Source organism: Somniosus microcephalus, chromosome 20 (assembly GCF_052327205.1).
Source record: "Somniosus microcephalus isolate GS21.2 chromosome 20, FLI_Smic_1.0, whole genome shotgun sequence".
Classification (NCBI taxonomy): Eukaryota; Metazoa; Chordata; class Chondrichthyes; order Squaliformes; family Somniosidae; genus Somniosus; species Somniosus microcephalus.
This window is the reverse complement of record NC_141006.1, coordinates 63559503-63575621: the sequence shown is the minus strand read 5'-3', so window position 1 is coordinate 63575621 and position 16119 is coordinate 63559503. Positions and strand designations below refer to the sequence as shown.

Here is a 16119-nt window from a genome sequence, read left to right as displayed (position 1 = left end):
CCTCCTCCTCTCCCCTGTCCCTCACTCATTCTACTCTCTCTGCTAATCCAACCCCACCCCACCCCACTACAGTTCTTGTCCTCTCCCCAAACCTTCTTCAGACTCACTCCCTCCAAGCAGCCCTGTGCCATTGACCCACTTCCAATAATTCAGCTCCTGACCACCCCTTCTTAGCCCCATGCTCATTAACATTGGCATCCTCTCATTTCTTCAGACATTTCTCCCACTCCTTTTAAAGTTCTTTAACATCTCATCACCCCACCTCAAAAAATGCAACCTAGACTTCTTTATCCCCACCAACGATCATCCCGTGTGTCGTCTGCTCTGTTTCCCCAAAGTCCTTGAATGTGTTACTGCTATCAAACAGTGTGCTCAGCACTCCCACCACTCCCTCTCGGCAGTCTTTGTGATGAAGAGGATATAGGGCCGGAAGGTCAGCTTGTGGTTGAAAGGCGGCTGAGGTTTTGAACAGTCTGGTTCAGCTTAAAATGCTGGTCGGGGAGGGGGATGGAATCAATGGTAAGGGTATGGAGTTTGTGGCAGGGACCAAAGACAATGGCTTAATTCTTCCGAATAAAAAAACTGGAGGAAATTTCTGCTCATCCATGACTGGATGTTAGAGAAGTAGTCTGACAACACAGAGACAGTGCAGGGGTTGAGAGAAGTGCTGGGTGTTGTCACTGTACATATGGAAGTGTACGTGTCTTCTGATGATATCGCCAAGGGGCAGCATGTAGATGAGGAAGAGGAGGGGGCCAAGGATAGATCCTTGGGGGACTCTAGCGGTAACGGTACGGGGGCTGGAAGAAAAACCATTTTGGAAGATGCTGTGACGACAATTGGATAGCTAACAGTGGAACCAAGTGACGGCAGCCCCGCTTAGCTGGACAGTGAAGGAGAAGCGTTGGAGGAGGATGGTGACATTGTGACTTTGATTAGGGCTGAAATCTAATTGGAGAAACAGAAACACAGAGTCACCAAGACATTGTGTAACTGTGATGGTGACTTGCAATCCCTTCCTGTCCTCCTTAACACTATTTACCATATAGAGGCTACACTATCTGCAAATGTGAGGGCAGTTTCCACATATACGCCAATGACACCCAACTCTGCCAGCACCACCAACTCCTGGGTTAATGCTGTACTATCTGATTGCTTGTCCAATATCAAGTACTGGATAATTCTTAACTTCCTGTGTATCAGCATGAGCAATGTCGCTCGGCTCTTGCCCACACTTTGGTGCCTCTGCCACAGGCTCCATTAAACCCATTGGCTGCTTGCTCAGGATGAGCCCAACAGAACAGATCTTTGATGTTCTGCTGAGCCTTGAGCTGTGTTTTCCACCCCTCATCCTGTCCACTGCCACCCGCCATTGTTATTTTCCCTGTTCTTGGGATGTGGGCACTGTTGGCAAGGTGGACATTTATTGCCCATCTCTGGCTGCCTTTGACAAGGTGATGGTGGGCCTTCTTCAACCGCTGCAGTCCGTATGGTGGAAGTGCTCCCACGGTGCTGTCAGGTTGGGGATTCCAGGATTTTGACCTAGCGACAATATCCTCCAGCATATTATCCGTTTAACCCATTCTTCACTCTCTCCACTGCCAAACCCTCATCCCCACGTTCACCTCCTCAAGAGCCGATTTCACTTACTGCCTCTGCTCCACCTCTAACCCGTGACAATTTCCAGCTAATCCAAAACTCTGCGGCCGAGTCCTCTGCCTCTGAAAGACCTGGTCCTTTCCCCAGCTTGAGGTCAGGCTTCTGAAAACTTATTTCATTTCTATTTTTTTTTCTCCCATTCACAGCAGAGTACCGGAGTTATGTAAAAATGAAAAGATAAAAGCTTCCTGACTCTAACTTCGTAACACTTCATCTCTATCAGTGCACAACTGAGGAAGATAGGAGCTGGTAAATGAGTGTTGGGTCGCGTGCTTTGATTAAGTACACTGTAAGAATCATCTCTTTGGCTCATAAGGTAGATAATTACCTGTGACAATTGCCCAACTTCTAGATAGAAGCAAATGATGAATGCGTTCCATGCCACCCACAGCACCAGCCATCCTGCATACTGCATAAAACAAAGGAGAAAAGACCACTTTAGATATTGAAAGCTCCATTCATATATAACGAATCTGATTAATTTCTAAATCTCTTGTTACAATTTCCACACAGTGTCAGCCGTGGCTCAGTCGGTAGCACCCTCAGCTCTGAGTCAGCAGACTGTGAGTTCAAGTCCCACTCCAGAGACTTGAGCACATAATCCAGGCTGACACTCTCAGTGCCAGTACTGAGGGAGTGCTGCACTGTCGCAGGTGCCGTCTTTCAGATGAGACGTTAAACCGAGGCCCCGCCTGCCCTCTCAAGTGGATGTAAAAGATCCCGCGGCACTATTTCAAAGAAGAGCTGGGGAGTTCTCCCCGGTGTCCTGGGGCCAATATTTATCCCTCAATCAATATCACTAAAACAGATGATCTGGTCATTATCACATTGCTGTTTGTGGGACCTTGCTGTGCGCAAAGTGGCTCCCGCATTTCCTACGTTATAACAGTGACCGCACTTCAAGAGTACTTCATTGGCTATAAATCACTTTGGATGTCATGAGGTTGTGAAAGGCGCTATATAAATGCAGGTCTTTCTATCTATATGTGACATGCTTCTTCTGGTAAATTGGGATGACAATCTGCAGGGAATTACCCGATAGTTTCAACTGCTCTAAAAGGCTAGAATTGTCACAAATTTGTTAGACACACGCTGACAGATATTAGCAGTGTAAAACCCTGGCTGCTTATTGCGCATCCTATTTAGTAACAGAGATTATGGCAGAAGACTTTTAACTCCGCTGAGATGCAGCATCCAATATTGTTCCATTCCTAATGGTGAAAACAGTTCACAGTAATGTTATTTGTAAAATCTCAGCAGGCTTGTTCTGTCTGCTGTCACAACTCCTAACAAAATGTATTGATCCCCTTGATGGCTCAGTAAGTAAATGCACCATGGGGCACAGCCTCATACAACCCAGCAAGGGCCCTGCCTGAGAGGTTTAACTTGGCATCAGTGCCCCTAGGCTTGGGTAGGGGAACAGAGAAATCAGTCGGCATTCCTGCATTTGATTGCTATCCAATGACCATAAGAACATAAGAAATAGGAGCAGGAGTCGGCCATTTGGCCCCTCGAGCCTGCTCCGCCATTCAATAAGATCATGGTTGATCATCGACCTCAACTCCATTTTCCTGCACTAGCCCCATATCCCTTGATTCCCTTAATATTCAAAATATCGATCTCTGTCTTGAATATACTCAATGACTGAGCCTGCACAGCTCTCTGGGGTAGAGAATTCCAAAGATTCACCACCCTCTGAATGAAGAAATTTCTCCTCATCTCAGTCCTAAATGGCTGACCCCTTATTCTGAGACTGCGATCCCTGGTTCTAGACTCCCCAGCCAGGGGAAACATGCTCCCTGCATCTACCCTGTCAAGCCCTGTAAGAATTTTGTATGTTTCAATGAGATCACCTCTCATTCTTCTAAACTCTAGCGAATATAGGGCTGGTCTACTCAATCTCTCCTCATAGGACAATCCCCCCATCCCAGGAATCAGTCTGTTAATTTCAGATCATAAGCTCGGCCCCCATTTCATTTTCTCTTGTAATTGTTCCACTCCTTTCACCCCCCCCCTTTCCTGTTGTTTCTCTCTCACACCTGGCAGCTATCTTTTGCCCTGCCAGTACACTTTACACCTAATCCCAGCCTATTACCATCTCGTCTAGCTTCTAATCTCTTTTACTTCTTTTGTTTCTTTTATTCTTTTGTCCGATCGCAGCCCTGCCTTCGATCTAGTTTCTTTTCTTTCCAGTTTTGAAGAAGGGTCCAACCCGAAACGTCAACTCAAATTTTTCTCCACGGATGTTGCCTGACCTGCTGAGTTTTTCCAGCATTTTCTGTTGTTATTTCTGGTAAACCTTCGTTGCACTCCCTCTATGGCAAGTGTATCCCTCCTTAGGTAAGGAGACCAAAACTATACACAATACTCCAGGTGTGGTCTCACGAGGGCCCTATATAATTGCAGTAAGACGTCTTTACTCATATATTCAAATCCTCTTGTAATAGAGGCCAACATACCATTTGCTTTCCTAATTGTTTGCTGTACCTGCATGTTAACTTTCAGTGATACGTGTACAAGGACACCTAGGTCCCTTTGAACAGCAACATTTTCCAAAAAACTCTGTGTGCATGTCCTCCAGAAAATATTGATTTTTGACGTCTTTATTTAGTACATTTTCCGGCATTTTGGAGTAGCTTTTTCATATATAAATACTTTATGGTTAGTGTGCACTACTTCATAACATGCAAAAAGAGCCCATACAATTAGAACACACAAAGCAGGCTCCACTGGTTCAGTGAACTCATCCACTGAGTAGGTGAGCTGTACAACTCAGGAGGTCACCAGTCTCCAACCAGGAACAAGAGGTCCAGTAGAAGTGGAACAGGCACCAGACCAGGAGAGGGAGAGATACCAGACCAGGAGAGGGTGAGATACCAGACAAGGAGAGGAAGAGATACCAGACCAGGAGTGGGAGAGATACCAGACCAGGAGTGGGAGAGATACCAGACCAGGAGCAGGATACCAGACCACGAGAGGGAGAGATACCAGACCAGGAGAAGGATACCAGACCAGGAGAGGGAGAGATACCAGACCAGGAGAGGGTGAGATACCAGACCAGGAGTGGGAGAGATACCAGACCAGGAGAAGGAGAGATACCAGACCAGGAGAGGAAGAGATACCAGACCAGGAGAAGGAGAGATACCAGATCAGGAGCAGGATACCAGACCAGGAGAGGGAGAGATACCAGACCAGGAGAGGGTGAGATACCAGACCAGGAGCAGGATACCAGACCAGGAGAAGGAGAGATACCAGACCAAGAGAGGGTGAGATACCAGACCAGGAGAGGGTGAGATACCAGACCAGGAGAGGGTGAGATACCAGACCAGGAGAGGGAGAGATACCAGACTAGGAGAGGGAGAGATACCAGACTAGGAGAGGGAGAGATACCAGACCAGGAGAGGGAGAGATACCAGACCAGGAGAGGGAGAGATACCAGACCAGGAGAGGGTGAGATACCAGACCAGGAGAGGGTGAGATACCAGACCAGGAGAGGGTGAGATACCAGACCAGGAGAGAGTGAGATACCAGACCAGGAGAGAGTGAGATAACAGACCAGGAGAGAGTGAGATACCAGACCAGGGGAGAGTGAGACACCAGACCAGGAGAGGGATGCCAGACCAGGAGAGGGAGAGATACCAGACCAGGAGAGGGTGAGACACCAGACCAGGAGAGGGATGCCAGACCAGGAGAGGGAGAGATACCAGACCAGGAGAGAGTGAGATACCAGACCAGGAGAGAGTGAGACACCAGACCAGGAGAGAGTGAGATACCAGACCAGGAGAGAGTGAGATACCAGACCAGGAGATAGTGAGATACCAGACCAGGAGAGAGTGAGATACCAGACCAGGAGAGAGTGAGATACCAGACCAGGAGAGAGTGAGATACCAGACCAGGAGAGAGTGAGATAACAGACCAGGAGAGAGTGAGATACCAGACCAGGAGAGAGTGAGACACCAGACCAGGAGAGGGATGCCAGACCAGGAGAGGGAGAGATACCAGACCAGGAGAGGGTGAGACACCAGACCAGGAGAGGGATGCCAGACCAGGAGAGGGAGAGATACCAGACCAGGAGAGAGTGAGATACCAGACCAGGAGAGAGTGAGACACCAGACCAGGAGAGAGTGAGATACCAGACCAGGAGAGAGTGAGATACCAGACCAGGAGAGAGTGAGATACCAGACCAGGAGAGAGTGAGATACCAGACCAGGAGAGAGTGAGATACCAGACCAGGAGAGAGTGAGATACCAGACCAGGAGAGAGTGAGATACCAGACCAGGAGAGAGTGAGATACCAGACCAGGAGAGGGTGAGACACCAGACCAGGAGAGGGTGAGATACCAGACCAGGAGAGGGTGAGATACCAGACCAGGAGAGAGTGAGATACCAGACCAGGAGAGGCTGAGACACCAGACCAGGAGAGGGTGAGATATCCGACCAGGAGAGGGTGAGATACCAGACCAGGAGAGGGTGAGATACCAGACCAGGAGAGGCTGAGATACCAGACCAGGAGAGTGCAAAATACCAGACCAGGAGAGGGTGAGATTCCTGACCAGGAGAGGCTGAGATACCAGACCAGGAGAGGCTGAGATACCAGACCAGGAGAGTGCAAAATACCAGACCAGGAGAGGGTGAGATACCAGACCAGGAGAGGGAGAGATACCAGGCCAGGAGAGGGTGAGATACCAGACCAGGAGAGGGTGAGATACCAGACCAGGAGAGGCTGAGACACCAGACCAGGAGAGGGTGAGATACCAGACCAGGAGGGTGAGATACCAGACCAGGAGAGGTAGTGGTAGAAATCTGAAACTAGGAGCCAGCCGCAAGAGCACAGGTTTCCATATTAACTAAGAACTTTACAATACTGCTAACTTGGTTCCGTTGTTAGCACTGTTCCCGCTGCATCAGAAGGCTGTGCGTTCAAGATCCACTCCAGAGCCTTCAGCACATAATCTAGGCCGAGACATCATTTCAACAATGAGGGAGCGTTTATTGGATGTGGACGAAAACTGAGCCCTCATCTGCTGTGCAGGTAGAATCATACGGGGGTGATTGCACTCAAGGTCAAATAACCTGCTGACATTCACTGTCCAGATTCACACATGTGGAAAAGCCAGTTTGCAGTCAGGGAACCATATCTCAACATGACACACGACCTTCAGTTCCACAGGTACTAGCCATGCTCTGGCATCTTGTTCAAGAGCCCATTATCATTTTATGTGCCTTGACAAAGCATTGCCAGATTGCTCTACTGTTGGGGCCAGCACTTCTCAGCCCAATCTGATCCTCACCCAAGTATCCAGCAGGAATCAATGGGGAGAAGAGAAACCGAGTGATATTCTTCCCTTTAGCCTAGGGGCACTGGGGCCAATTTATCCTGCTGTTGCCCGAGTCGTGATCACCTCACTCAGCATAGGCCAGGGATCAAGCTCGGGTCAACTACCATGGACCTAATTAGTAAGCATCGTAGAGGCAATTAGTAGTGGCTCATAGACAACAACAACAATAACTTGCATTTTTATAGCTCCTTTTAAAGTAGTAAAACGTCCCAAGGCGCTTCACAGGAGCGTCATCAAACAAAATTTGACACCGAGCCACATAAGGAGATATTAGGACAGGTGACCAAAAGCTTGGACAAAGAGGTGGGTTTTAGAGAGTGACTTAAAGGAGGAGAGAGAGGTGGAGAGACCAAGAAGCTGGGAGAGGTTTAGGGAGGGAGTTCCAGAGCTTAGGGCCGAAACAGCTGAAGGCACTGTTGCGTCCGTGTATAATAAAACACAGACTGCGGAGAACGGTACAACAGGTGTTTACTCAACGTGGCTCACAGTGGAGTTGATCTGTACAGATTACTAATCAGGGCTATATACAGGTGTGGTCACTGCCGGTACTGCAGTATACATGAGCTGTAAAAGATAGTTCCCCACTTAAAGGTATATACATTGCAATTCCTCCCCTTTTAGATTAACAGTACCATAACACTCATTTAACAATTAAATATCAAACTTATTACAATTAACACTTTTAACATGCAACATTAGCTGAAAATAGTCTATTTATATATTCAGTCTTTGGGGAGGCTTCCTGATCCTTTCTGGATAGCGCCTTTCCCAAGTGTCTTGCTCTTGGTGCGGAGGCGATTCTGGCCCCCTGTCGTCGGTTGGTTCATCAGCTTCCAATGCTACTGTTTCTGGGGTAGATGCGACCTGTACATCGGGTTCATCACCAGGTACGTATGGGCGAGGCATGGGGTTGAATTGTTCCTGTGACTCTAGGATCTGGTCAGCATGGCGTCTCACGATGCTCTCCCCAACGTCCACTGTGTACATTAGTGGGCCCTGCCGTGTGCATATCGTTCCTGGCTGCCATTTTTCTGTTCGGTAGTCGCGGGCCAAGACTGGTTGCCCTACATTGAAGCTCCTTGTTGGCTTCTCATGAATGTGCTGGAATTGCTTACTCTCAACATCTCTTCATACGTTTGGCCTGAGCAAATCCAGGTAAGATCTTAACCTTCGGTTAAAGAACATCATGGCTGGGGCCTGGTTGGTGACTGCATGTGTCCACCTTGTGCTGCAGCGGAATGTTGTCATTGTGCTGCAGCGGAATGTTGTTTGTACGAACCTCTCAGCCAATCCATTTGTGGCTGGATGATACGGGGCGGATGTGTAATGCCTTACCCCATTCTTTTTCAAGAACCTCCGGAACTCTTCTGACACAAACTGTGGTCCGTTGTCGGAGCAAATCTGTTCTGGCAAGCCATTCCTGGCAAAAATGGTCCGTAGGACTGCAATAGTTTTCTCCGTGGTGGTGGAGGACATTTTGATGACCTCAGGCCATTTCGAGTGCGCATCCACGGCTATTAAAAACATTGAGTCCATGAATGGACCAGCAAAATCAATATGCACCCGTTGCCATGGAGATGAGGGCCACTCCCATGGGTGTAGAGGGGCCTGTGCTGGTGCATTTTGGACTTTCTGGCATCCTGAGCAACTCTTGGTCAGGTCCTCAATTTGTTTATCGATTCCCGGCCACCACACATAAGCCCTGGCTAGGCTTTTCATTTTTACCCCTCCCAGATGACCCTCATGAAGCTCATTGAGCATTCTATCCCTTAACTTGGGTGGAATTACCACTCGGGATCCACACATCAAGGTCCCCCGGCACACTGACAGCTGTTCTCTCCTTGTCGAGAATGCTGGTAACAGTGAGTCGCCATGTGCTGGCCATCCCTTCACCGTCAAATCATATACCCGAGACAGTGTCGGGTCATTTCGGGTTTCCTTTTCGATACAAGCGTTAGTTACCGGTAGGTTTTCAACTATAGTCGAATGGAATATTTCGACAGGATCCACTGCTGGTGCTTCCTCCGCAGTAGGCAGTGGCAGGCGTGATAGCCCATCAGCATTTCCATGCTGTTTCGTGCCCTTATATTCAATCTCATAGTGGTGCGCCCCTAGAAAAAGTGACCATCTTTGTAGTCGTTGCGCAGTCATCACCGGAACGCCCTTCTTTGGATTAAAAATGGAGACAAGAGGCTGGTGATCAGTCAGCAAGGTGAATTTCTGCCCGTGCAGATAGTGATTGAACTTTTTCACTCCCCACACTAGGCTGAGGGCCTCCCTGTCAATCTGGGCGTAGTTACGCTCGGCTGAGGTTAGTGATCGTGACCCAAAGGCTATTGGCCTCTCTGAGCCGTCCGAGAATTTGTGCGACAGCACCGCTCCAATGTCGTAGGGTGACGCATCACATGCCAACCGAATTGGTAATACTGGGTTGTAATGGGCCAATACCTCTTTCGATGTGATTAGTGTTTTGCTCTTCTGGAAAGCTCATCTACATTCGTCACTCCACTTCCATGGCACCCCAGTTTGCAGTAGGGTGTTCAGTGGGCGTAGTATTGTAGACAAATTTGGCAAGAACTTATGGTAGTAGTTTACCAGCCCGAGGAACGAACTCAGTTGTGACACATTTTCCGGTGCTGGAGCCTTGACTACTGCCTCAATCTTCTCTGGGGACTTATGTTACCCCTCTTTATCGATAACGTGGCCACAATACGAGATCTGTTTTCTAAAAAACTCGCATTTGGGGCGGTTAGCTCGGAGCCCATATTCCTGCAATCTAGTGAGCACCTGCTCCAGGTTGGCAAGGTGATCACTGTCATTTTCGCCCGTGACCAGGATGTCGTCCAAATAACACTGGGTCCCTGGGATCCCTTGCAGGACTTGTTCCATTGCCCTCTGCCAAATAGCCGGAGCTGATGCTACCCCAAATACCAGCCGGTTGTATTGGTAGAAACCTTTATGGGTGTTGATTGTGTGGTTTTTTTTGATGCTTCTTCTACCTCCATTTGCAGATACGCCTGGGCCAGATCAATCTTAGTGAAGCGTTTCCCTCCAGATAGCGAGGCGAAAATATCTTCAATCCGCGGAAGTGGATATTGTACGGTGTGAAGGACCGGGTTCACTGCTACCTTAAAGTCCCCACAGATGCGAACCTTCCTTGGTTCCCCAGGCGTGCTGCTCAACGACTTTTTCATCACAGGGACGATGGGCGTAGCCCACTCGCTCCAGTCTACCTTGGACAGTACACCTGAACGTTCCAGACTCTCCAGCTTTGCTTCGACGGCTGGGCGGATCGCATAAGGTACCGGTCTGGCCTTAAAAAATTTTGGGCTTGCGTTTTCTTCAGTTTTAATCGTCGCCGTCATGCCTTTTAGTGTTCCGAGTCCTTGCTGGAACACTTCTTTCACGTCAGTTAGGATCTTTGACAATCGCCCAGGTGTGACGTCATCATCCTTTTTGTCAGCCACAGTCAGTGCCTGTATGGAATGCCAATCCAGTTGTATTTTCCGGATCCATTCACATCCCAGTAATGGTGGTCCTCCATCTTGCAATACATACAGGTCTAGTTTTGGTGTTTCCTTACCGTTATATATAACGGTCACCCTTATTTTTCCTTTGGGGTAGACTTTTTGCCCCGTGTACGTCTTCAAAATAATTTTTGTGTCTCTCAAGGGTATGTGTGAGAATAGCCGCTCGTAGTCCCGTCGGTTTATGACTGTTAGGGCTGATCCTGTGTCCAATTCCATCTTTACCTTGACTCCTGCTATCTTGAGAGTGACCCAAATGGTTCGGTGATCCTCCGTTGTGATCACATTATGTAGTTTCAGACAACTCAGTTCCCTGCTTTCGGAGTCGTTATCACTCTTTTGTTCGTCTGAACTATTCTCCGTTATCTTATGTACCTTCTTGTACTTTCCTTTGGTCGGTTTCTTATTGCTGGTTTTCTTTCCCGACCTGCAGACTCGTGCTATGTGTCCTACTTTTCCACACTGTCTGCGCATTTTGTCTTTGAACCAGCAATCATTCTGGTCGTGTGTTGTTCTGCCGCAGCGATAGCACTTCTCTGTTCCATATGACATTTCGTTTGTGCCATATTCTTGCGGTCTCTGTTGTATCTCTGTAGCGCCCCGTGCTGCTGCTTCGTATGATACCGCAATGCTGAAAGCTTTTTCCAGCGTAAGGTCCTTTTCAGATAAAAGCCGTTCCTGGGTTCCTTCACTTTGAAGCCCACACACAAACTTGTCCCTTAAGGTATCTGCCAGTCCCACTCCCAACTGGCAGTGTTTCAATAGTTTGTGCAGTTCTGTTAAATAATCAGCATTGCTTTCATCCTTATGCTGGTTCCGTTTGTGAAACGTGAATCTTTCTGCTATCAGCAGCGGTGTGGGGTTTAAATGTTCCTTTAGTATCATTACTGTGTTTCAAAACTCTTTTCCATTGGCTTCGTTGGGGTTACTAGATTTCGTAATAAACCATACGTCTTTGCACCCATTAAATTTAACAATACCGACGCTTTCTTGTCATCTGACACCCCATTTGCCTTGCAGTACACCTCTATTCGTTCGACATATGTAGTCCAATCTTCGACTTCATTGTCAAAGGCGGTGATACTGCCACTCTTCGGCATTTTGGGTGTGGTTTAAAATGGCGTCTCCCAATGGCTTAAAATGGCGTCTCCCGCGCTTTCCTTCCTCCCCCGCTGCTGCCGACGCCGCTCCCGGCGGTTCTCGTGTCAATGGCGGCGCCCTGTAGGTTTCGCGCGCTTCTCCTGCGCTGCTGCCAACGCCGCTCTCAGCGGTCCTCGTGGCAATGGCGGCGCCTCGTGGATTTCTGCGCGTCTCTCTCTCCCTCTTTCCGACGCTGCTCAGCCCCTGAACACCGGCTGCGCCCTGTGCGCTCTGCCCTCTCTCTCTCTCCCCCGTCGACGCTGCTCGGCCCTTTGCTGTGCCACTCGGTTGGGCTCCAGCCCGCCGCTGTCCGGGAAGGGTCTGCGCACTACCTGTTGCCAGCCCGTTTTGCTGGACCACCTCGACTGGAAAGCCAAGCCTGGCTCTCGACTGCCTCCCCCGCAATTCTCGAGTCTCTGCTGGATGACTGGGCGGTTGCCCGTGGTCGACGCCCGAGTCTCTGGCCTTGACCTCCAATCCACTGATCTCCAGGAACGAATCCCCAGGAGGTGATGCAGAGTTGCAGGTAGGTTCGAACCTGCCTCATCGCCAATGTTGCGTCCGTGTATAATAAGACACAGACTGCGGAGAACGGTACAACAGGTGTTTACTCAACGTGGCTCACAGTGGAACTGATCTGTACAGATTACTACTCAGGGCTATATACAGGTGTGGTCACTGCCGGTACTGCAGTATACATGAGCTGTAAAAGATAGTTCTCCACTTAAAGGTATATACATTACAGGCACGGCTGCCAATGGTGGAGCGAAGAAACTCGGGGATGTGCAAGAGCCCAGAATTGGAGGAGTGCAGAGATCTCAGAGGGTTGTAGGGCTGGAGGAGATTACAGAGACAGGGAGGTAGTGGAACAATTAAGTCCAATTGATCCAACAAATTTTACCCGTTGCATTTTTAAATTTTTTGCCTAGTGCGCTTGAAAAGGTAATTCGTCGCTACGAGGCATTCTGACATTATAAGGCGTGACATGAAAGAAAGAAAACTGTTAAGTATGGAAACAACTTTGACTCAGAGAAGTTGAGAAGCTTTTGGGCCATGCAGTCAGGCTGTGTCACAAGCGGAGGAGGGACAGTTACTTGATTTGTGAAGTATTGTGTGAAGCTCAAGTCTTTGGCCCCGAGTTCTAACTGAGTCTGTGCAGAATGACTCATGTCAGAACTCAGACTGTCAGTGTTTGACAGCTTCAAACAGCTGTAAAACACTGATATTTCATCTGTCAAACGCTCTTGACAGATGAAATTTCAGTCTGTGATGTCACCTGTTGCCGGGTGGCCCTTAAATGGCCTGCTGAGCCCGCTGGGTGGGCTCAACAAGGTCAATCAAGGGAAAATCGCACGGGTTTTAATGTTGATGCATGTTAATGTTGATATTAGACAGCTCTGTTTATATCTCAGCCAGACACAAAATTGGATTTGCCTCAAATTGACCTCAGGCTTCATTTTGGATTCCTTCACTGTTTACAGTGACAACTTGATTTAAATCCAGATTAACATGGAAATACATTCTCTTATGAAATATGCCTTCAGGAGGCTTATAAGTCTGTCATAAGTGACTAAATGATAAATCCAAGTAAGAATGGCCCTATTTATATATGTAACCAGGGGGCATAAGTTAACTGCAAAAAGACAGTTTGGGGTGCTGTGATTTAATGACTGATTGAGATTCATGGATGCAAACACTTTCTTAGCAGTCTTGATAGCTAATGTAAAAAGTAGAGAAAACCTTCCAACAAGGATTAGAAATGTATCCATGGTATGTCATAGCGAAGCACTACCTATTCATTGGATTGGGGTAAATTTTGCCGAACCTGTCAGGAAGAAGGCGGGACTTCCTCTTTCGGGTTTTTGACCCGCCTACTTCGACGTCCGGCCAATCCGTGCGATTTTCCCTTGATTGACCTTGTTGAGCCCACCCAGCGGGCTCAGCAGGCCAATTAAGGGCCACCCGGCAACAGGTGACATCACAGACTGAAATTTCATCTGTCAAGAGTGTTTGACAGATGAAATATCAGTGTTTTACAGCTGTTTGAAGCTGTCAAACACTGACAGTCTGAGTTCTGACATGAGTCATTCTGCACAGACTCAGTTAGAACTCGGGGCCAAAGACTTGCATTTGTTTAATATGTTGTGGGGATCCAATACATAGTTTATAGTGATTATTATTGGACCCACGTGTGACAGGATCGACTGCTGTTATCAGTAAGAATAATTAGAATACAAATGCAAAATGCTGCGGAGGCTGGAAATCTGAAATAAAAACAGAAAATGCTGGAAATACTCAGGAGGTCAGGCAGCATCTGTGGAGCGAGAAACAGAGTTAATGTTTCAGCTTGATGACCTTTCATCAGAACTAGTTAGAATTGTCATTTTGCTTAATAATTTATTCATATCCAAAATGTGATCCATTTCACTCAATATCAAAGTTTGAGGTATGAGTCATCAAAGAAGGCTATTTATCTCCTGCAATGTACTTTACCGTAACTGGTTAGTATATTACTACAGATTCTCAAACACAGAGTTTTTTTTTCATTCATTCATGGGATGTGGGCATCACTGGCAAGGCCAGCATTTATTGCCCATCCCTAGTTGCCCTTGAGAAGGTGGTGGTGAGCCACCTTCTTGAACCGCTGCAGTCCATGTGATGAAGGTACTCCCACAGTGCTGTTAGGGAGGGAGTTCCAGGATTTTGATCCATCGTGCTCAGTTCTAATCAGTCCTCAATGCTCTTAAACTATTCAATGAAACTCAGTTGAATGAAAATCTTATACTGCAAACATACTTATTAGAGTCAAGCTCTTTTGTGCGCAAATTTTCTAAAATATCATTATCACAGTAAGGATCCACACATAACACTGTGCACTGAATTTTATATATTTGAGATAAAGCAGACTCAAAGGGGTTGATTTTCATTCAGAAGTCGGGAAGGAGGCGGGATTACAACTTTCGGGGTTGTAGTCCCGCCTCCATCAAGATGCGGCCAATCCACGCGATTTTAACTTGATTGACCTTGTTGAGCCCACCCAGCAGGGAGCAGGTGACGTCACAGACTGAAATTTCATCTGTCAAGACGTTTTGACAGATGAAATATCAGTGTTTCACAGCTGTTTGAAGGTTGGGATGGGAATAGGGTCATTAAGGGATAGACAGGACATTAGCACAGGTAATGATAGAGAGATGGCAGAAATATTAAATAATTATTTTGCATCCGTATTTACCACGGAGATAGAACAGGTGAACATGACATTGGATGATGAGATTAGTAATGAGATAAGTGCATTTAAAATAAAACGAGGGGATGTACTAATCAAACTCAAAAGAGGATAAAACCCCTGGTCCGGATGGATTGCATCCACGCATTTTAAAAGAATCTAGGGAAAAGATAGTAGAGGCGTTAGAAAAAGGTGTAGTGCCAGAGGACTGGCGGATAGCTAACGTAATACCAATATTTAAGAAGGGGGATAGAACATGTCCAGGGAACTATAGACCAGTCAGCTTAACATCGGTGATAGGAAAAATAATAAAATTCCTACTAAAGGAGATAATAGAAGAACATCTAGAAACCAAAATATAGTAATGATGAGTAGTCAGCGTGGATTTCAAAAGGGAAAGTCTTGCTTGACCAACCTCATTGAATTTTTTGAAGAGGTAACAGAGAGAGTAGACAATGGAGGTGCCAGAGGATTGAAAAGTCGTAAATGTGACATCCTTGTTCCAGAAAGGGTGTAAGGACAATCCTAGTAATTACAGGCCGGTCAGTTTAACATCAGTGCTGGGTAAGGTTTTAGAAACAATAATCAGGAAAAAAATTAACAGGCACTTGGAGAGGTTTAAGTTAATTAAGGAGAGCCAGCATGGATTTGTAAAAGGCAGATTGTGTTTGACTAATCCAATTGAATTTTTTGATGAAGTAACAGAGAAGGTTGATGTAGGGAATGTAGCAGATGTTGTCTAAATGGGTTTTAAGAAGCTGGGGTTGTTCTCCTTGGAGCAAAGGAGATTGAGGGGTGGTTTGATAGAGGTGTACGAGATTATGACGTGTTTGGACAAGGTAGACAGAGAAAGACAGTCCTCATTAGCTGATGGTACAAGGACTAGGTGACACAGATTTAAGGTTTTGGGCAAGGGATACAGGGGGGATGTGAGGAAGAATTTTTTTTACACAGCGAGTGGTGAGGACCTGGAACTCGTTGCCGACGAGGGTGGTGGAAGCGGAGACGATCAATGATTTCAAAAGGAAATTGGATAGGCACTTGAGGGAAATAAGCTTGCAGGGCTACAGGGATAGAGCGAGGGAATGGGACTGACTGGATTGTTCTACCGAGAGCCGGCACGGACTCGATGTGCCCAATGACCTCCTTCTGTGCCGCAATGACTGTATATAGAGGCACTGGAGAGGGTTGTAAAGAAGATTTACAAGGATGATACCAGAAATGCGAGG

General features: G+C 47.3%; 1 protein-coding gene across 1 annotated transcript in view; it reads right to left on the bottom strand.

The window, feature by feature from the left end:
- Positions 1-16119, bottom strand: part of nkain1 (sodium/potassium transporting ATPase interacting 1) — a 621699-nt gene that overhangs the window by 190884 nt on the left and 414696 nt on the right. Inside the window, exon 3 of the mRNA XM_085962829.1 lies at positions 1988-2068. Within this exon, the coding sequence (XP_085818955.1) occupies positions 1988-2068 (81 nt within the window). The remainder of the gene's footprint in view (positions 1-1987; positions 2069-16119) is intronic.